This window comes from Chelonia mydas, chromosome 11, assembly GCF_015237465.2.
Source record: "Chelonia mydas isolate rCheMyd1 chromosome 11, rCheMyd1.pri.v2, whole genome shotgun sequence".
NCBI classification, from domain to species: Eukaryota; Metazoa; Chordata; order Testudines; family Cheloniidae; genus Chelonia; species Chelonia mydas.
The window spans coordinates 531,875-553,575 of record NC_051251.2 but is presented as its reverse complement, the minus strand read 5'-3'; the positions used below and the strand labels follow the sequence as shown (position 1 = coordinate 553,575).

General features: G+C 66.6%; 1 protein-coding gene across 1 annotated transcript in view; it reads right to left on the bottom strand.

The window, feature by feature from the left end:
* Nucleotides 1-2,736: 2,736 nt before the first annotated feature.
* Nucleotides 2,737-21,701, bottom strand: part of OBSL1 (obscurin like cytoskeletal adaptor 1) — a 69,813-nt gene continuing 50,848 nt past the window's right edge. The window contains 13 exon segments of the mRNA XM_043525545.1: nucleotides 2,737-3,471; nucleotides 4,478-4,744; nucleotides 5,021-5,125; nucleotides 7,012-7,173; nucleotides 7,426-7,579; nucleotides 7,904-8,016; nucleotides 8,353-8,619; nucleotides 9,243-9,509; nucleotides 10,766-11,035; nucleotides 12,398-12,664; nucleotides 12,840-13,115; nucleotides 15,083-15,358; nucleotides 18,079-18,354. Of these exon segments, the coding sequence (XP_043381480.1) occupies nucleotides 3,464-3,471; nucleotides 4,478-4,744; nucleotides 5,021-5,125; nucleotides 7,012-7,173; nucleotides 7,426-7,579; nucleotides 7,904-8,016; nucleotides 8,353-8,619; nucleotides 9,243-9,509; nucleotides 10,766-11,035; nucleotides 12,398-12,664; nucleotides 12,840-13,115; nucleotides 15,083-15,358; nucleotides 18,079-18,354 (2,708 nt within the window). The 3' untranslated portion in view covers nucleotides 2,737-3,463.

Genomic DNA, 21,701 nt, shown 5'->3' with positions numbered 1-21,701 from the left:
CTGGGGTGCTGGTTATGGACCAGTCCCAGGGTGGGGGACTGGCTAGCTCAGGGATATGGGGCCTTTCACCCCGGGACCGAATCGGGACACTTACTGGCGCTGTTTGCGGGTGACTGGATTTCTCATGGGGATGGGGGGGCGGGAGGGGGCCCCGACTGTGGGCTGGGCTGGGGGATTGCAGAGCTGAGGCTGGTGCGCTGGGAGGCTTGGGGCTGCGTTTTGCAGCTGGGGCAGGGGGGGCACAAAGAAGCGTCACCTCCATCCAGCTGCTCTGGCAGGACTCCCTGCCCCAGGCGTCGCGGGCTGCAGCCAGCCCCAGCCCATGGGCTGTTTGTGTTGCTGTGAGTTGTATTAATTTATTACTGACTGAACGGGGACATCCAACCTGGGATGGACCCTGCCCTGCCCCCGGACTGGAGCTGGGCCCCAGGAGGCTGCTGGATCTGGACAGAGCCCGAGGAGGCTGGGGCAATGGGGCCGTTTGCTTGGCGTGGTCGGTGCAGCCCGAGGGGCTCCCCCGGCTCGCGTCTCTCCCGCCGTCGCTGCCCCATCCGTCACTGGGCGTGCCCTCAAACGCCCCCCAGGGAGCCCAGCCAGCGGACAGGAACCGCTGCTGCTTCCTGCCCCCCAGCAGAGGGGCCCCAGCAAATCGACTGGGACCAGGGAACTCCTGCCCCCCCTTTCCTCGGAGTAGGGTCGTACCTGCGCGCTCAGCCGCAGCCTGGCAGGCCCCCTTCCCGTCTAGCCGTGGGACGCTGCATGTTTCTCTTGCCCCGATGCCCAGGACCCTCGCGCCCTGGTTTCTTTCTCCCTTTTCAGTCTTTTTGTAAATGTGCCAAACGCTGCCGGGCCAGAGCCGCGCAGTAAAGAGCCTTTTGGAGTCGCGCCTCTGTCTGTGCTTGTGGGGCTGAGCTCGGCGCGGAGGGGCTGCAGCTGGTGCACCTGGTGGCTCCCGCCCCCCACCCCATGGGGTGCCTCAGAGCCCTGCCTGCAGAAGAGCCAGGATTGGCCCAGGGTGCTGTCAGTCTCTGCAGCGCTGGGTGGGACAGGGTTCCCCAATGACCCCCACGTGCTGGTAGCAGGGAACCAGCGAGGGGGGCATGGAACGGGGACCCGCCGCAATGGGCCTGGCAGAGGCACCAGCCTGGGGACCAGGGAAAGGCCCCACCTCCATGTGCCCCTCATCCCTCCAGCTCTCACTATGGGGGGGTGGGGGGCATGGCCATGACTGAGGGGAGAGGAAGCTGCCAGGTGATTTGGGGACCTACGAGGGCTGGGCAATGCCAGGTGATTTGGGAGGGCCTATGAGGGCTTGGCCCTGCCAGGTGATTTGGGGGCATATGGGGCTGGGCAGTGCCAGGTGATTTGGGGGGCATACAGGGCAGGGGAACTGCCAAGTGATTTGGGGACATATGGGGATATCCCGGAGTCCCAGGCTGGGGGCTCGGGCACCCGCTGAGTGACGCCAGCCAGGGCTCTGGGGCAGCGTCTCCCTTAGGGCCACTCCCCAGGGCCAGGAGCCTGCCTGGCTTCAGCCCCTGCTCCCCCTGCTCCCCACCCCACAGCGAGTCCCCCTGGACAGGACACATGGGAAGCCTCCCCCCCAAAGGGCCCTGCCCCCCACTCGCAGACAGCCATGACTCCCAGCCGGCGTGGGACACAGACGGGTTATTAGTCGTGGGGACCCCAGCGTAGGACAGAGCTTGTGAGCACAGAAATCAGGGACCTGCCGCAAAGTCCAGCTCGGGGGGACCCAGAGCTCCAGGTGTCCCCTCCCCCCAAGTCCCCAACCAGGTGACTGACTCGCTTCCAGCAGCCCGGCCTCCGTCACCCCCAGCTGCCCCCCTGCGGCCTTTGCCTCCTTCCCGGGCAAACAGGTTCCCTGGTCTCTGTTCCCCAGCACGCCGGCTGGCTCTGGCCGGGGAGGGGCCCGGCGGTCAGCTGCCGGGATTCAGGGTGTCGGCTGGTCTCTGTGCCCCGTTAGCCACTCGGCGTCACACCTGCCCTCTGGGGGTCCCTGCAACGATCACACCTCCTGTCCCACCCCCTAGATCGAGGTGGGCAAACTACAGCCAATGGGGGGGGCCGCACCCGGCCCTTCAGATGTTTTAATTTGGCCCTCAAGCTCCCGCCAGGGAGCGGGGTCAGGGGTTTGCCCCACTCCACGCATGCCGTGGCTCCGCACGGCTCCCGGAAGCAGCGGCACATCCCCCCTCTGGCTCCCACATGTAGGGGCAGCCGGGGGGCTCCGCACGCTGCCCCGCCCCAAGCGCAGGTCCCATTGGCCGGGAACTGTGGCCAATGGGAGCTGCAGGGACGGCGCCTGCGGATAGGGCAGCGCGCAGAGCCATCTGGCCATGCCTCCACGTAGGAGCCGGAGAAGGGACATGCCGCTGCTTCCAGGAGCTGCTTGAGGTAAGCGCTGCCTGGAGCCTGCACCTCTGACCCCCTCCTGCCCCCCAACCCGCTGCCCCTTCCCTGATCCCCCTCTCGCCCTCCAAACCCCTTGGTTCCAGCCTGGAGCACCCTCCTGCACCCCCAACCCCTCATCCCCAGCCCCACCCCAGAGCCCACACCCCCAGCCGGAGCCCTCACCCCCTCCCACACCCCAACCCCCCAATTTTATGAGCATTCATGGCCTCACCATACAATTTACATACCCAGATGTGGCCCTAAGGCCAAAAAGTTTGCCCACCCCAACCTAGATACTTGAGTAACACACAGGGGAAACTGAGGAACACACAATATTCAGAGAAAACATGAAGAACTTTCCTAATTTGTCACAGGAGCAGGAGCACTGCCAGGTGATTTGGAGGTGTACAGGACGGGGGATGGAGGGAGAGTCTGTGGGTGCTGGGGGCAGGGGACACCTGCTCCCTCGCCCACACAAGGGCACCATCTGGATATAGTTCCTCTCTGTTAAGTCCCAGCCCCCCCTCACCCTCCCCCCAGTGCTGCCCCACCTAAGCGCGTGGAAGCTGCTGGAGGAGCCCCTGTTGGGGCTCAGCACCCCCACCCCAGGGAGAATTGCCGGCCCAGTTCCTTTCTGCCCATACCCCCATGGGGCTTTGTGGGGGAGAAGCGGGGCCTTTCCCTGGTCCCCAGGCTGGTGACTCACTGCCAGGCCCCTCAGCTGCTCCCCCCCGCAGCCCCTCTGTCGCAAGGTGCAGGGGTGGGGAGCAGAAATGGAGGCCTGCCCTCATGTTGCTGAGGAACAGGGAAGTGTAGGGTCCCACTGGGAGGTCAGTTCAGCCGCATTGGGAGTGGGGGTCACCCCAGAGCACCCCCTGCCCAGGGCCGGGCAGCCCTGCTTGCTCAGGGCACCGCCCGGCTCAGGGGGTGAGGGAGGCAGCAGGACGTCCCCCAGCAACGTGGGGCACTGGAGTGGTTAATGGGCAGCCTCCGCCGTGGCCAGCCAGGACCCATCTGTCCAGCCGCGGTCAGGCTCCTCCGATGCCAGCACCTAATGCCCTGCAGGGGAGAAGGGGAGGTCAGGGAGCAACTGACCCACCCCCGTCCAGAGACCCCCTCCCACCATGACCCGGCAGGGCCACGGACCCCCAATGGGTGGGGCGGGGCCCCGTGGCAGAGACGGATCCTGGGTGGGGGCGAGGGGGCCCCCAGCACAGTGATTGACCCCAAGCGAGGCATGGAGGGGCCCCGGGGCAGAGCGATGGACTCTGGGTGGGGAGGGGGCCCCATGGCAGAGCAATGGATCCAAGCCGGCTGGGGAGGGGGCCTGCGGCAGAACGACGGACCCCGGGTGGGGAGGGAGCTCCGCGGCAGAGTGATGGACCCTGGGTGGGGAGAGGGGCCCCAAGGCAGAGCGACGGATCCAGGCCGGGTGGGGAGGGGCCTGCGGCAGAACGATGGACCCCGGGTGGGGAGGGGGCCCCACAGCAGAGCAAAGGATCCAGGCTGGGCGAGCAGAGGCCCCGTGGCAGCGACGGACCCCGGCCAGGGGCCCCACAGTCGGGTGACAGGAGTTGCCCGGGCTGCCAGGCACACCCATGGTGGAGCCTCGGTGCTGCGCCCACAGACGCGGCTGGGACACACGCGTACCTCGCACGGTGAGCGGGGCCTTGGAGCGGGCTCTGCCGACGGAGACCTTCAGCTCACCGCTCGTGCTGGGCGAGGGCCGGCGCAGCGCCAGCCTGTGCTCGTGGCCCACGCTCGCCATGCGGACGTGTGTGCCAGCCCGCTGCACCTCTCTGTTCAGGCTCCGCTGGGGCGTGCGCGGCATGGGGGCAGACACCTCGCACTCAAACCGGGCCTCAGCGGGGGCCAGCACCTCCACGTTTTGCAGCCCCCGCAGCACCGGGAGCTCCTTGGCTGCACGGCCACAGCGGCCCCACCAAGGGCGCGCCCAGCCTGGCCCAGGCAGCTCCCAGTGGTACCCAGCCCCACGAACGGTGCCAGCCCCCTCCCCACCAGGGCCAGCCCCCACCCTCCTGCCCCAGCACCCCCTGCGCCTCACCCTCCACCAGCAGGCGCGCGGTGCAGCGGTCGTCAAAGGCGTCGCAGGTGTAGGAGGCCTCGTCCTCGGGCCCCACCCGGTGGATGATGAGGGTTCGAGAGCCGTCCAGGTTGCAGATCTCGTACTTGTCGCTGGCGAAGATCTCGGTGTCTCCGCGGAACCAGCGCACGCGGCCGCGCGCCTGGGACACCGTGCACTCCAGCGTGGCCTTGTGCCGCACCAGCGCCGTCTTGTCGCGCAGCGGCTTGATGATCCGGACAGGGAGTGCTGCCGAGGGGAGGCGCCTGTGAGCCCGCGGGGATGGAAGGGGACCAGCGAGGGGCTGGGGCCTGGGGGTCACTCCCACCTCCCTCCCCCGGAACCCAGTGCTCGACCTCCCAGCCCTCAGCAAAACCCCAGCTGGGCGCTTGCCCGGCCCTCAGCTGGCACCTACCACGCGCACTAAACCCGCCATCCACTCGCCCCCGGCCCCTTCCCCGCACACCGGCCAGCCCCCCTGCTGCCCACCTAGTCACCCCCCAGGGCTTTGCGGGGACACATTACCCTCCACCTGCAGGCTGGCTTCGGAGGCAGCTGCCTTGGCGACAAACCGGATGCATCCCGCGTCCTCCGGGCGCACGTTGCAGATGAGCAGGAAGTGCCTGGGGCCTGTGGAGGAAGGCGCTGGCGTGACGCCATGCACCGTGACCCAGCCATTGCTGGGACGACGGGTGAGCAGCCCCCTGCCCCTGGCTGGGACAGGCAGACTGGGGAGGGATAAGCAGGGAGATCTCCTGGGGGCTGGTGCCCCACCCTAGAGAGCCACAGAGTCTGGGGCTAATACAGGGTTAATGAAGGGCCCAAGCCTGGCTGGTGTGAGTGACACAAGGAGCGGAGCAGCTCATCTGGACTCTGGCGCCCCCCCCGCGCTGAGAGATGCCTGGGGCAGCAGGCAGTGGGAGAGGCAGTGTACGTGTGCGTGTGAGCGTGTGCGTGCGAGCGTGTGTCACAGTGAACCAGTGTGCCCGTGTGCACGTGCATGTAACAGTCACCAATGTGGGCATGTGTGTGAACTAGGCACCAGCGTGTGCATTCGTGCATGTGCGAGAGAGCCAGTGTATGCACTGGTGAGCCACGGCGCTGTCCGTTCACCGTGTCTGGTGGGCTGAGCAAAGCGAGGCCTTAGGCTTGTCTCCAGGCAGCCATTCCTGCGACCCGAGCCTGGGTGACTCTAAAGCGCCCAAGCTCCCTAAGGTGTGGACACGCGCAGCCTGGGTGTGGGGTCGGTTAATCTGGCGTGGCACCCTGCCTGCGGAGCCGGCACATCCACAGGGAAAACTGGTGTGCCAGAGCTGCCCTGGGCTTGTTCCCATGTAGACAGCCTCTTGCGGTGAGGACACGCTGTCTAATGGGTAAGTGCCACCAGCCCATCAATTCCAGCCCGCTGGGGACTGGTCTGGGCATGGTTGGGCAGAACCCCCTGAGCTGGGTGACAAACACCACCAGGAAACGGACACATGGAGCGCCTGGCACCTGGCGAGCAGGGTCACAGCTTCAGCGACCTCTGTAACTGTCTATAGACCCACGAAGTGGCTGGGGGCAGCCGCTGACATCGTCCAGCACAGCACTCCCCTAGATCGTCTTTGCCCCGCTTTCCCCTGGAGTTTAAACCCTGGCGCATATGGTGCGTCTACACCGCCAGGGAGGTGCCAGTGTGGCATGGGACGGCAGAGCCTAGCCAGCGTTAGTCTGGCTAGCACGGGTAACAGCAATAGTGTAGACACAGTGGCACGGGCTAGCAACCCACGCACAAGCCCCCCGGGGACCCTGTGTATGTATTCGAGTGGCTAGCCCATGCCACCACATCTGCACTGCTGCTGGTACCCAGGCCAGCGAGATTAAAGCTGGCACGGGCACAGATACCCCTGCTACAATCTCACCGTCTCTTCCAGTTAGACTTACCCCGGCAGACAGGGAAGAAATGAAGAAGGGGGAATGGCCATGCACACAGAGCCCCTGGTGGGGGAAGAAGTGTGGGGGGGGGTCACACAGAGGCCCTAGTAGGGGGAGAAATGGGGGACATACACAGAGCCCCTGTCCGGAAGAGAGAAGGGGGACCTGCCATGGGGAGGAGGGGGAATCGGGGCACACAGAGCCCCAGAAGGAGGGAGGGTCTCGGCTGTGTTGCAGGAGTCACTGAGGTTGCGGATGGGGTGGGGCACAGGGAGCTGGGGAGGGGGTTGGAGGAATGCAGGAGCCCCAGGGAGTGCCATGAGCTCAGCCTGCCCAAGCTCTGTGATCCTCTAGCCAGGCCACGGGACCCTCAGTGCTGAGTGTCGGTGTGGGTGTGAGTGACAGTCCTGTGGCACCTGACAGACTAACAGACGTCTTGGAGCGTCAGCTTTCGTGGGTGAATGCCACAGGACGCTTTGCCGCTTTTACAGATCCAGACAAACACGGCTACCCCTCTGGTGTGAGTGAGGCAGGCAGAGTGGGACAGTGAGCAGCAGGGACACCAGGCCCCCGGGAGCAGCCTGGCTGGGGGGGACACTCACCCTCTTGCCGAATTTTCACAGTGCTGGTGACTTTGATTTTCTCACCGCCTCTGAACCACTCGCCCTTCACATCCTCGTGCGACACCTGGCAGGTGAAGACGGCGTTCTCGTTCTCGCGCACAAGCACGTCCACCAGCTCCTGCACAATCTGCACCTGGCGCTCTGCAAGGGGGACAGGGCCAGAGCGTGGGCCCGGCGGGACAGGAACAAACCCCTGGGGTCTCCATCCCCACACAGCTCTGCAGGGGCCCTGGTGTGACTAAGGGAAGCCCCATCCCCCAGCTCAGAGCCCAGGGGCCACCCCCAGCTCTCAGCCTCCCTCCCCAGCTCTCACCCCAAGGAGAACCCCCAGCTCTCAGCCTCCCCCCCACTGTCCCCCACCCCCCGGGAGTCCCCTCGGCTGCCCCGTCGTACCGTAGACCCGCAGCGTGGCGGAGGCCCGGCAATCGCCTGCATCGCACGTGTACTCCCCGGCGTCGTCCAGGCTGCAGTGGCTGAGCTGCAGAAAGCGCCGCCGGCCCACTGAGTAGACGCGGCACTTGGGCCCCGCTCGCAGCGCCGTCCCGTCCTGCCAGGGAACGCGGAGCAGGACGCAGTCACTGGGCTGCCGGGGGGCTGGGGCCATGCAGGGGGCAGGGGCCCCCGGCAGGCAGCCTGGGAGGGACAGGGCAGGACGAGGGGCTGAGCGCCTGTGGCCATGCAGTGACCCAGGAGGCAGGGGAGCCCATGGCTGGGGCACCCCCCTGCAGCTCGTCCCCACGTGGGTCACCCTCCCTCTGAGCTTTAAGCCGGTCCTGGCCCAGGGCAGAACGCCTGCCTGCAGCCCAGAGGGGCCCCGGGCCGGGTGAGGCCGGGCCCTGGGGCCCAGATGTTTTCACACAGCCGCCCTCACCTTGTACCACTTCACCTCCGCAATGGGGCGGGACAGCTCGCACTCGAAGCTGGCAGCCCCTGTCTCAGGGACACCCACATCTCGGGGGGCCTTCACCATGGCAACTGGTGGCTCTGAGAGGAGAGGAGACACAGGCCCAAGAGTTAACCAGATGCAAGGAGCTCAACTCAGGAGTGGGACCAGAGGGGCACAGGACACTGCTGTGGAGAAGTTCACAGCGCTGGCGTCCCCAATGGGGCACTGCTGCGGAGAAGCTCACAGCACTGGCGTCCCCAGTGTGGCACTGCTGTGGAGAAGCTCACAGCAGGGAGGTCGTGGCTGGGCCCTGCTTCGCTGCAAGTGCTGGCCCGTGCCTGTGATCTGCTCTTAGGGCAGGGGCTGCAGACCCCAGTGCTCAGGCTGCAGCAGCAGGGTCTGACACATGGCCCGACCCACAGATAAGCCCCCACCTCTAACGGTCAGGCGGGCGCTGGAACGCAGGGTGTCAGCGGTGAAGGTGACAGTGCCTGAATCCTCCAGTGTGAGCCCCAGCAGTGTCAGGCTGTGCACGCAGCCCGCGGCGCTGACCCGGCAGGTCCGGCTCGGCTTCACCCGGATGCCGTCCCGTGTCCACATCCCGGGCACATCAGCATGGGACAGCTCCAGCTGGAATGTGGCCGTCTCCTTCTCAAAGGTCTCCACATCCGACAGTGGCTTCCGCACAGACACCTTTCGGGCTGCAGGGGAGAGAGAGCAGTGCCAGGGGGCAGGGATGGGTCTGCACCCGGACCGGCGCCAGGTGGGCAGCGATGGGTCTGCACCTGAACCGACGCCAGGGGGATAGGGATGGGTCTGTACCCGGACCAACGCCAGGGGGATAGGGATGGGTCTGTACCCGGACCGACGCCAGGGGGATAGGGATGGGTCTGCACCCGGACCGACGCCAGGGGGATAGGGATGGGTCTGCTCCCGGACTGGCACCTGTGGGGGCAGGGATGGGTCTGTACCTGGACCAATACCGGGGGGCAGCGATGGGTCTGCACCAAGGGGATGGGCCAGCCATGAGCCCCCACAGCCCATCCCAGGGATGACTCCCAGCCAGCTGCAGCTGCCAGAGAACTTCCCTGAGATACAGCCTCAGACGCTCGGCTCCCATTTGAATCCCCTGCCCGCCTCAGGCCACCCCACAGCCTCCCCGCACCACCCCCACTCTCCTCTCCAGGCCACCCCACACACACCATTACCTCCCCTCCGCACCACCCACACCCTCCCCTCCCTGCAGCCTCTCCCGTCCTTGGCACGGCCTGGCCAGGCCCTACTGGAGTAAAGCTGCCCCAGAGCCAGGGGCAGGGTGACCTACGCTCCACTCTCAGCTTGGCCTGTGTCCGGTCATGGAGGCTCTCGCAGCGGTAGGTGCCGCGGTCCGAGGGGCTGAGGCTGCGAATGGTCAGGCCCCGTCTGCACCCGGCCTCCTGCAGCTGGTACTTGCAGCCCGGCTGGATGAGCACCCCCTGCTTCAGCCACTGCACCTCGCCAGCCTCGCGGCTCAGCTCCACCTCCAGCAGCACGTCCTGCAGCTCCTCGGCCACCACGTCCTGCAGCTTCCGCACAAACAGCACCTGGGCCTCTGCAAGGCACCGCAGGGCAGGGCTTCCAGCGGGCCCGACAGGGAGCCCTGGGAAGCCCCCGCCGCCCAGACCCTGTGAGAGACCCTCTGGGGAACTACCCCCCAGGAACTACACTCCCGTCCAACAGCCCAGAACGTGTGAGAAACCCACCCTGCCATTCCCGCCACCCCCAGGAGACCTCTTGGCACCCACCCCAAGCCATCCTAGACCCCTCCCATGAGAGACCCCTCCCAACAAAATACCTCCCTCTGGGAGAAATCCCCTGTGACGAAGTGGGACTGTTCTTAATGTTTTCTCTGAATACTCTGTGCGTGCCTCAGTTTCCCCTATGCAGTTCTTAAGTCTCTAGGTCGGGGGATCAGGGGGTGTGATTGTGGCAGAGCCCTAGAGGGCCAGTGTGATGGTGTCTGCACAGAGAATGGCCGACACCCTGTCTCCTGGCCACTGATGGCCTGGGCCCCGCCCTGCAAAGGTGCCGACTGAAGGGGTTGGAAAACAAAGATCAGGTGGCCTCCTGGCCCGGGAAAGGGACAAAGCCCAGACGAGGGGCGAGAGAGTTTCAGTTGGAAGCTGGCTGGGGAAATGTGGGGAGGCTCAGAGGTCCTGTTCTCTGTACCTACAAGCTCTGTGCTGTGTGAGCTTCTTGCCCTGGGAAGAGGAGGCTTCCCCAGAGTCCTGACTGGCTTCGTATGGAGCAGTTCCAGAGCATCGCCCAGGGACTCCGTGACACCCCCAAACAGGATGGACCCTCCCTGAGACTCCATCCCCAACGAGACAGACCCCGAGAACCATGGCCTGACACTCCCTCGCATCCCTCTGTCCCTCAATGAGATTCCCCCCAAGACACACACACTTGGCTAGGATGGGCTGTGGCCAGCCCCAGGCCCCTACCCTTGACACTCAGCCAGGTGGGCCCACCCTAGGCTCCTCCCCTTGCACGCTCAGACAGGCCACCCCACCCCAGGCCCCTCCCTTGCACACTTAGCCAGGCCACCCCGCCCCAGGCCCCTCCCTTGCACACTTAGCCAGGCCACCCCGCCCCAGGCCCCTCACCTTGCATGCTCAGACAGGTTGCCCCACCCCAGGGTCTTCACATGCACGCTCAACCAGGTGGCTCTGCCCCATGCTCCTCCCTTGCACACTCAGACAAGTGGCCCCTCCTCCAGGCGCCTCCTTAACACACTCAGACAAGCCACCCTGTCCCAGTCCCCTCCCTTGCACACTTAGCCAGGCAACCCCGGCCCAGGCCCCTCACCTTGCACACTCAGCCGGGCTGTGCTCACAAGGCCCTCAGCGCGGGCTGTCACGGTGGCTGCGTCTCCCAGCTGGCACTGCCGGATGGTCAGGGCGTGGCACAGCCCGTTCCTGGTCACCACCAGCCGCTCGCAGGGGGTGACAGCCTGGCCGTTCAGCTGCCATGTCAGGGCCACGTCATCCGGGGACACCAGGCACTTGAAGGTGGCGTCATCCCCCTCCAGCACTGTCTGGTTGTGCAGCTCCGAGATGATCTCCACCACCCTGGGCACTGGGGTCAGAGCGGGTGAGAGCGGAAGGCTCCCTCTGGGCCTCCGGCCCATCTCCCCCCACATCCCGCTCGACCCCTCCCTCCCCCACACCCTGCTTGCCCCCCTCCCCCGCTCACACCCCATCCCCGCACCCTGCTTGCCCCCCTCCCCTGCACCCCGCTCGCCCCCTCCCCCCACACACCACCTCCGCCAGTGCCCCGCTCATCCCCCTCCCCCTGCACACCACACAGCTCTCTCTCCCAGCACCCCTGGTTCCACTCTTCTGACCCCCCACTTTCAGTCCCTGCTCCCTCTGGCCCTGCCCCCTCCCTCCATCCCGTTCCACATCACTCAGCCGCTCCCGGCTGCTGGGAGCCAGCGTGGGCTGCAAGAGAGCGCCTGGCTCTGCACCCCCACCCCGGGCACAACCTGCACCCCCCAGTGCCCAGCCAAGGGCAGCGCCCAGGCTCAGAGCAGCTGAGTGAAGGGCACCCTGGGCACGAAATGGGTGATGCTGTTCGGAGGAGCTCATGCCCCCTCCCACGGCGCATGGCACCCACCTGGGATTGGTACGTCCCTCCCCGGATCCAGAGAGCCACGGCCACAAAACACCCCCTTTCCCTGGGCCAGTGTGACTGGGCTGTCAGTGCGTCCCTCCCCTCCCATGGGGCACAGCCCAGCCACGGGGACCCGCCTGCCTCACGCCAGCTCGGGGACTGCAGTGCACTCTGTTGGGGGTCAGGCCACTGGGCTGGGACGGGTCTTGGGAGGAGGGCTGGGTCACAGAGGCTGGGTCTGTGGGGGAGTTGGAAGGTCCCTGGAGCTGGTCTGGTCTGGGGGGTTCAGGGCCCTGGGGCTGAGGGCTGAGCCCCGGTGGCTGGGCTGGGCCCCAAGGGCTGGGCTGGGTCTCAGGGGATCAGGTCCCTGGAGCTGGTCTGATCTGGGGGTATCAGGGCCCCAGGGGCAGTGGATCAGGGCCCCACAGCTGAGGGCTGGGTCTCAAGGCTGAGAGCTGGGCTTTGGGGGCTGGGTTGGGTCTCGGGGGTTCAGGTCCCTGGAGCTGGTCTGGTCTTGGGGGGGTCAGGGCCCCCAGGCTGAGGGCTGGGCCCCAGGGGCAGTGGATCAGGTCCCTGGATCTGAGGGCTGGGCTGGGGGGGTCAGGGCCTTGGGGCTGAGGTTGGGCCCCAGGGGCAGTGGATCAGGGCTCTGGGGCTGAGGACTGGGTCTCAAGGCTGAGGGCTGGGCCTCGGGGGCTGGGTTGGGTCTCGGGGGTTCCGGTCCCTGGAGCTGGTCTGGTCTGGGGGGGTCAGAGCCCCGGGGCTGAGGTTGGGCCCCAGGGGAATCAAGTCCCTGGAGCAGGGCCCCATGGCGCCGTGACTCACCCTGCACAGTCAGCGTGGCCAGCGTCCGGTCATCCTTGGACTCGCAGGAGTACTCGCCGGCGTCCTCAGGCCCCACATTGCTCAGAGCCAGGGAGCGCTCCCGCCCCTCTGCCTTGATCTCCCACCTGCCGCTGGGCTCCAGCTCCTGCCCATCCTTCAGCCACACCACCTGCCCCTTGGCCTTGCACAGCTCGCACCACAGCAGCACCGTCTCGCCCACGTGCGCCTGCACGTCCGACAAGCCTCGCACAAATTTCACCAGCAGCTCTGGGAACAAGAGCGGAGGCCAGTCGGTATCTGTGCCCCAGCTGGGGGGCCCAACTTGCCTCCAGCACCACTGGATCCCCACTGCCATGGGGTGGCCCTGTCCTGCCCCAGCCCTGCTCTGCCCTGGGGCTGCAGGGCTGCTGCCTGGGACTCCCCCCGGTGCTGCTGCCCTCACCTTTCACGCTCACTTCAAACTGCATCTGGTCATGGCGGGAGAGGCAGGTGTAGAGGCCGGCGTCGTCCTTGCCCACGTTGGTCAGCACCAGGCTCTGCACCCGGCCCTCTCGCCGCAGCTCACAACGCTGCCCTGCTGCCAGGGGCTGCCGGGGGCCCCTCCAGCTCACTGAGGCCTGCTCCTTGGAGACAATGGCTGAGAGCACAGCACTGCCCCCCTCCAGCACCAGCACCTTCTCCGGCTTCTCCTGCTTGTTCACAAACAGCACTGGAGCCTCTGGGGAGAGAGAACCATGAGCAAGGAGCCGGGCGCAGGCAGGAGCCGGGCCAGGGAGCCAGGCAGGGGCCAGGCACTGGCTAGAGCTGGGCAAGGAGCTGGGCACTATCAGGATCCAGGCATGTAGCAGGGCAGGGAGCCGGGCAGGGAGCTGGGCAGAGAGCCGGGCACAGGCAGGACCAGGGCGGGGAGTCAGGCGCTGGCAGGGAGCCAGGCATGGAGCTGGGCACTGGCAGGGAGCCAGGCAGGGAGCTGGGTGCTGGCAGGGAGCTGGGCAGGGAGCTGGGCACAGGCAGGAGCAGGGCGGGGAGCCAGGTGCTGGCAGGGAGCTGGCAGGGAGCTGGGCACAGGCAGGAGCCGGGCAGGGGGCCAGGCAGGGGCCAGGCAGGGGGCCGGGCAGGGAGCTGGCAGGGAGCTGGGCACAGGCAGGAGCCAGGCAGGGGGCCGGGCAGGGAGCTGGCAGAGAGCTGGGCACAGGCAGGAGCAGGGTGAGGAGCCAGGTGCTGGCAGGGAGCTGGCAGGGAGCTGGGCACAGGCAGGAGCCGGGCAGGGGGCCGGGCAGGGAGCTGGCAGAGAGCCGGGCACAGGCAGGAGCAAGGCAGGGAGTCAGGCGCTGGCAGGGAGCCAGGCACGGAGCTGGGCACTGGCAGGGAGCCAGGCAGGGAGCTGGGCACAGGCAGGAGCCAGGCATGGAGCTGGGCACTGGCAGGGAGCCAGGCATGGAGCTGGGCACTGGCAGGGAGCCAGGCAGGGAGCTGGGCACAGGCAGGAGCAGGGCGGGGAGCTGGGCAGGGGGCCGGGCAGGGAGCTGGCAGGGAGCTGGCAGGGAGCCGGGCAGGGAGCTGGGTGCTGGCAGGGAGCAGGGCAGGGAGCTGGGCACAGGCAGGAGCCGGGCAGGGGGCCGGGCAGGGAGCTGGGCACAGGCAGGAGCAGGGCGGGGAGCCAGGTGCTGGCAGGGAGCTGCCAGGGAGCTGGGCACAGGCAGGAGCCGGGCAGGGAGCTGGCAGGGAGCTGGGCAGGGAGCTGGGCACAGGCAGGAGCAGGGCGGGGAGCTGGGCACAGGCAGGAGCAGGGCAGGGAGTCAGGCGCTGGCAGGGAGCCAGGCACGGAGCTGGGCACTGGCAGGGAGCCAGGCAGGGAGCTTGGCACAGGCAGGAGCTGGGCGGGGAGCTGGGCAGGGGGCCGGGCAGGGAGCTGGCAGGGAGCTGGGCACAGGCAGGAGCCGGGCAGGGAGCAGGGCAGGGAGCCGGGCACAGGCAGGAGCCGGGCAGGGAGCTGGGCAGGGGGCCGGGCAGGGAGCTGGGTGCTGGCAGGGAGCTGGCAGGGAGCCGGGTAGGGAGCTGGGTGCTGGCAGGGAGCTGGCAGGGAGCTGGGCACAGGCAGGAGCCAGGCATGGAGCTGGGCACTGGCAGGGAGCCAGGCAGGGAGCTGGGCACAGGCAGGAGCAGGGCGGGGAGCAGGGCAGGGAGCCGGGCACAGGCAGGAGCCGGGCAGGGAGCAGGGCAGGGAGCCGGGCACAGGCAGGAGCCGGGCAGGGGGCCGGGCAGGGGGCCAGGCAGGGGGCCGGGCAGGGAGCTGGCAGGGAGCTGGGCACAGGCAGGAGCCAGGCAGGGGGCCGGGTAGGGGGCCGGGCAGGGAGCTGGGCACAGGCAGGAGCAGGGCGGGGAGCCAGGTGCTGGCAGGGAGCTGCCAGGGAGCTGGGCACAGGCAGGAGCCGGGCAGGGGGCCGGGCAGGGAGCTGGCAGAGAGCCGGGCACAGGCAGGAGCAAGGCAGGGAGTCAGGCGCTGGCAGGGAGCCAGGCACGGAGCTGGGCACAGGCAGGAGCAGGGCGGGGAGCTGGGCAGGGGGCCGGGCAGGGAGCTGGCAGGGAGCCGGGCACAGGCAGGAGCCGGGCAGGGAGCAGGGCAGGGAGCCGGGCACAGGCAGGAGCCGGGCAGGCAATGACGTTCCCCACAGCCTGGCTCACCTCTCACTCGCAGGGTGAAGTGCACCTCGTCGTCCCCAGTGTCACAGCTGAAGGTCCCGCTGTCGCCCGGCTCCGTCTGCTTGATGGTGAGTCTGCGCGAGGGCCCCTGGCTGCCCAGGAGGATCCGCGCCCCGGAGCGCAGCGCCCGCTTGTTCTTCAGCCACTGGACAGGAGCCTGCTCCTGGGAGAGCCGGGCAACCAGCGTGACGCTCTCCCCTTCCAGGACCTCCACGGGCATCTTGGCCTCCTCCTTATTCACGACCCGAATGGGGGGGGCTGGAACCCGAGGGGAAAGGAAATCAGCAGGCAGCCCTGGGACAGGTTTCCGGGGCGCTGTGGGGAGCAGGCTGGCAGAGGGTGACTATATTCCCAAAGGGAAAACAGGACACCGTGAGGAGCTGGCCTGAGCCACTCGCCCGAGCCCCCCTCCTCGTGCAGGGCTGGCCCACACTGCTCCCCCTAACCCCCCGCCCGCGCCTGAGCACGGCCTCCCCCCGCGTGGGGCTGGCATCGCCGCTCACCCTCCTGCACGCTCCTGCACACCCCACTTTTCTGACAAAAGTGGCCATTTGACCCCTGATCAAGTGAGCAAAGCAAACACCACAAATACCCACTTCAGCAGGGGGCGCCGTGGGGAGCGGGGTAGGGGTCACTGGCTGTGGGGGGCACTCGCAGCTACCCCAGCCTGGCCTCTCCCAGCAGGGGGCGCCGTGGGGAGCAGGGTAGGGGTCACTGGCTGTGGGGGGCACTCGCAGCTACCCCAGTCCAGCCTCTCCCAGCAGGGGGCGCTGTGGGGAGCGGGGTAGGGGGTCACTGGCTGTGGGGGGCACTCGCAGCTACCCCAGCCCAGCCTCTCCCAGCAGGGGGCGCTGTGGGGAGCGGGGTAGGGGTCACTAGCTGTGGGGGGGCACTCGCAGCTACCTCAGCCCGGCCTCTCCCAGCAGGGGGCACTGTGGGGAGCGGGGTAAGGGGTCACTGGCTGTGGGGGGCACTCGCAGCTACCCCAGTCCAGCCTCTCCCAGCAGGGGGCACTGTGGGGAGCAGGGTAGGGGGTCACTGGCTGTGGGGGGCACTCGCAGCTACCCCAGTCCAGCCTCTCCCAGCAGGGGGCGCCGTGGGGAGCGGGGTAGGGGGTCACTGGCTGTGGGGGGCACTCGCAGCTACCTCAGTCCAGCCTCTCCCAGCAGGGGGCACTGTGGGGAGCAGGGTAGGGGGTCACTGGCTGTGGGGGAGGGCACTCGCAGCTACCTCAGCCCGGCCTCTCCCAGCAGGGGGCGCTGTGGGGAGCGGGGTAGTGGGTCACTGGCTGTGGGGGGGCACTCGCAGCTACCCCAGCCCGGCCTCTCCCAGCAGGGGGCGCCGTGGGGAGCAGGGTAGGGGTCACTGGCTGTGGGGGGCACTCGCAGCTACCTCAGCCTGGCCTCTCCCAGCAGGGGGCGCCGTGGGGAGCAGGGTAGGGGTCACTGGCTGTGGGGGGCACTCGCAGCTACCTCAGCCCGGCCTCTCCCAGCAGGGGGCGCTGTGGGGAGCGGGGTAGGGGTCACTGGCTGTGGGGGGCACTTGCAGCTACCCCAGCCTGGCCTCTCCCAGCAGGGGGCGCCGTGGGGAGCAGGGTAGGGGTCACTGGCTGTGGGGGGGCACTTGCAGCTACCCCAGCCTGGCCTCTCCCAGCAGGGGGCGCCGTGGGGAGCAGGGTAGGGGTCACTGGCTGTGGGGGGGCACTCGCAGCTACCTCAGCCCGGCCTCTCCCAGCAGGGGGCGCCGTGGGGAGCGGGGTAGGGGGTCACTGGCTGTGGGGGTCACTCGCAGCTACCCCAGCCTGGCCTCTCCCAGCAGGGGGCGCTGTGGGGAGCAGGGTAGGGGGTCACTGGCTGTGGGGGGCACTCGCAGCTACCCCAGTCCAGCCTCTCCCAGCAGGGGGCGCCGTGGGGAGCAGGGTAAGGGTCACTGGCTGTGGGGGGCACTCGCAGCTACCCCAGTCCGGCATCTCCCAGCAGGGGGCACTGTGGGGAGCAGGGTAGGGGGTCACTGGCTGTGGGGGTCACTCGCAGCTACCCCAGCCTGGCCTCTCCCAGCAGGGGGCGCTGTGGGGAGCGGGGTAGGGGGTCACTGGCTATGGGGGTCACTCGCAGCTACCCCAGCCCAGCCTCTCCCACCAGGGGGCACCGTGGGGAGCGGGGCAGGAACGCTGGCTGGGGGGCACTCCCGGCTACCCCAGTACAGCTGTGGTGTCTGCACTGGTCCTGCTGGTGACACAGGGCAGGAGGCTGGGAATCCTCCATCCAGGCGTCTACGGCAAACAGGAGCAGGCTGTGGGCTGGGCTGGGCATGGCAAGGCAGCAGGGCGCATCTAGCCGAGCCAGCACCTCTCACTCCTCCCTCTCCCGTGCGCCCGCTGGCAGGGATTGGGGCAGCCCCACAGCCCCTCCTGCACTGCCAGGGCTCAGCCTCCATCAGAGGCCAGGACAGTGTCTTCAGCCCCAGCCCCGCCCCAGGGAGCAGGGACACCTCACGCACAGCCCTTTACCCCGGCTGACAAACGCCCAGCTCAGCCCCTGGCAGCACCAGGAGGGGCACCTGGGAGCCGGCCAAGGTGAAATGTAACCAGCCCCCGCAAGGCTCCTGCTTCTCCAAGGGGGCCGCCTTGCTCCTCTGGCTGCTGGGAGCAAGCGGCTGGGACCTGCGCATGGCTCCCGCAAACCCTGAACAGTGAAGGTGGAGCTCTCCCCGTTCCCCCACCCCACGGGCTGATCCCCAGAGCCCCCCTTCCGTTTGTATGGGGAGCCTCCGAATCAACAGCGAGGGGAGGCATGGGGGGGACATTTGCCATGGGGCCGGGGCTCCCAGCCCAAAGCCCAGACCCCGTAAGACAAGGCGCTCCTAGCCAGTGAGAGCTGACAGGCCCCCAGCCTGGCTGGGACGGACAGCGTCCCGGCTCTGCTCCTCGTCCGCCCAGCCCACCTAGCTGACATGTGCAATGCCCCCTGCCAGCTCACCTGCCACCACCACGGCCGTCACCATTCGGTCACTGACAGCGTCACAAACATAGGAGCCAGAGTCGCTGGGCCGGGCCCCGCGGATGGTCAGCTGCCTGAAAGATCCCCGGTCCTCGATCCGGACTCGTTCGCTGGCCACCAGCTCCTGGCCGTCCCTGAGCCAGCGGACGGCAGCGCTGGGCCGAGACACCTCGCAGGCCACCACCAAGTCATCTCCGGCCACCAGGCGCTGCTGCTTCCGGACCCGCTTGCTCCTCACAATGCACACAGGGGGCTCTGGGGCGTCAGAGAGGGGCAGCATCACTGCATGGGGCAGAGGCCAGGCTCGGGGCAGGGTGTGCCTCACGTCCCACAGAGTATGGCGCGCAGCAGCCAGAGCGACCCACTGCGTGCGTGCTGGACAGGCTGGCACACAGACAGCATGCCGGACGGCCTGACAGACAGCACTGCCTGGACCACCAGACGTACCAGCTGTGCTGTGGAGGGGCCGACTGACACAAACAGGCAGACTGTACAGCAGGCAACTGACAGACGGAAGTAACAGCCACAGACTCCAGACAGGCCAGGGAGAGACTTTGGTCAAGTTCCAGCTGGTGGGGCGGCACACCTTTGATGAGGGGGACTGTTCTTAATGTTTCCTCTGAATACTGTAGGGGTGCCTCAGTTTCCCCTAAGCATTTCTTAAGTCTCTAGGTGGTGGGATAAGGGTGTAATTGTTGCAAAGCAAAGGGCCAGCGTACCTAAATGGCCGACACTCTGTCTCCTGGCAACTGATGGCCTGGGCCCTTCTCCCCTGCAAGTTGATAGCTAAAGGGATGGAGAACAAAGGAATCGGGTGATGTCCTGGCCCGGGAAAGGGACAAAGCCCAGAGGAGGAGGGAGTGGAGAGAGGGGGAGTCAGTTGGGGGCTGGCTGGGGATGAGGAGTGAAGGGCAGACGGGGTTGTCTGGCTCACTGCCCCCCAAAATGGACCCGGCTGAGGGGTCCTGTTCTCTGTACCTACAATCTCTGTGTTAGACCATGTTCCTGTTGTTTAATAAACCTTCTGTGTTACTGGCTGGCTCAGAGTCCCGTCTGACTGCGGAGTTGGGGGGCAGGACCCTCTGGCTTCCTCAGGAGCCCCACCTGAGCGGACTCGCTGTGGGAAGCGCACGGAGGGGCAGAGGAGGCTGAAGGCTCCGAGGTCAGAGCCAGGAAGGTGGAGCCGGGGGAGCTGTGTGTCCTGCAGACAGGCTGCTCCCCGAGAGGAGACTTCCCCAGAGCCCTGCCTGGCTTCATGGGGAGCAGTTCCAGAGCATCGCCCGGGGACTCCGTGACAACACCCCCTGCCTCAGCTGAGCTCCCCCACTCCGCTCCAGAAGGTACCCGGGACAATCCCAGCCGTGGCTGAGACAGCAGGCTGGGGTCAGAGCCCCACTCCGGGGCACGGGGAGAGGGGCTTCTCCAGGGGCTGCAGGGGGATATCTCAGCTGGGAGAGACCTTCCCCTGAATATTTCACTGGGGCACAGCTGGAAAAGAGGTTTCCTATAACTGTCCCACACGGGGCTGCCTATACCGTCCCAAATACCACCCAGGGCTGCCTATATAACCCCCCATCCCCCACACACCAGGGCTGCCTATGACCCCCATCCCGCCCCACACCAGGGCTGCCTATAAACACCCCACACACAGCCACACCAGCCTATAACCCCCCATCCCCTCCACACCAGGGCTGCCTATAACCCCCCATCCCCCCCACGTTTGTGACCTCCCAGCGTCCCCCTGCCCAGAGGTCCTGGGCTGACAGCACTTGCCCCACTAGCCCCGTAGCCCTCTAGTGGCCTGGCCTGGAATAACCAGCCTGGAGTGAGATTCTCTCCCCACCTCCAGCCCTTAGGGCAGGGGTGGGGCAAACGCTTTGGCCCGAGGGCCACAACTGGGCATAGAAATTGTGTGGCAGGCCATGAATGCTCACAGAATGGGGGGTGGGGGTTGGGAGGGGGTGGGGGCTCTGGTTGGGGATGAGGAGTTTGGGGTGTAGGAGGATGATCCAGGCTGGGACCGAGGGGTTTGGAGGGCGGGAGGGGGGATCCGGGCTGGGGCAGGGGGTTGCAGTGCGGGAAGGGGTGCAGGCACTGGCTGGGGGTGCGGGCTCTGGGGTGGGGCTGGGGATGAGGGGTTTGGGGTGCAGGAGGGTGCTCCGGGCTGGGATCGAGGGGTTCAGAGGGCAGGAGGGGGGTCAGGGCTGGGGCAGGGGGTTGGGGCACAGAGGGAAGCTCAGGGGTACAAGCTTACCTTGAGCAGCTCCAGGAAGCAGCAGCATGTCCCTTCTCCGGCTCCTACGTGGTTCCCGGCCAATGGGAGCTTCAGGAGCAGTGCTTGTGGTGGGGGCAGCATGCAGAGCAGAGTCCCCTGGCTGCCCCTATGTGTAGGAGCCTGAGGAGGGCCATGTCGCTGCTTCCAGGAGCCACGTGGAGCGGCCCCCGACCCTGCTCCCTGGCTGGAAAGCCAGAGCGGGGCAAGCCCCAGACCCTGCTCCCCAGTGGGAGCTCAAGGGCCGGATTAAAACAGCTGGCAGATTAAAACGGATTAAAATGGCCGTAGTTTGCCCACCTCTGCACTAGGGCTAGGATGGGTCGCGTGGGCTTACAGCCCTTTCAGGGCTATTATAGCTCATATAACTGGATGTTCCCAGGATCCATGAGAACACTACTGCTCTTTGAATCCCACTGACCTCTTGGCCTCAAGGATACCATGTGGCAGGGAGTTCCACAGGTTACGTGTGCATTGTCTAAAATACAACAGCATTTCCTGATGCCGCTATTAAATACACTGCCTTCCCATTACACTGAGCACCCCATGTTCTGCTGTTAAGGGAGGGGCAACCAGCCACGCCCAATCCCCCTCTCTGTGCCACTCATAGAGACAGACCTCATCAGCCTCTGGTATGGGTCTCCTCTAAACCAAACTGCCCCAGCCTCTGCAGTCTCTTTATACGGAAGCTCGCCCAGGCCCCTTCCCCCACCCGGGACCCCACCAGACCCCTTCTAAAGCTGGGAGACCAGAGCGTGGAACTGCACCCCAGGCTCGGCCTCCCAGTGCGATCACAGCAGACGCTGTCCATGCACTCTCCAGCCCTGCGCGGCCGCAGCTGGGGTTACTCTTGGCCATGGCCACGCATCAGGTGTGCGTGGGGCTGCCCAGGGCTCTCCCCTGAGGGGTCACAGGGAGTTCAGAGCCCAGGGCAGAGCGTGAGGGTCCAGATTACTCCTTCCAGTGGAAAGAAAAGGAGGACTTGTGGCACCTTAGAGACTAACCAATTTATTTGAGCATAAGCTTTCGTGAGCTACAGCTCACTTCATCGGATGCATTCAGTGGAAAATACAGTGAGGAGATTTATATACACAGAGAACATGAAACAATGGGTGTTACCATACGCACTGTAAGGAGAGTGATCACTTAAGATGAGCTATTACCAGCAGGAGAGCGGGGTGGTGGGGACCTTTTGTAGTGATAATCAAGGTGAGCCATTTCCAAATGGCCCACCTTGATTATCACTACAAAAGGTTTTCTTCCTCTCCCCCCTCCCTCCTGCTGGTAATAGCTCACCTTTCCTGATCACTCTCCTTACAGTGTGTAGGGT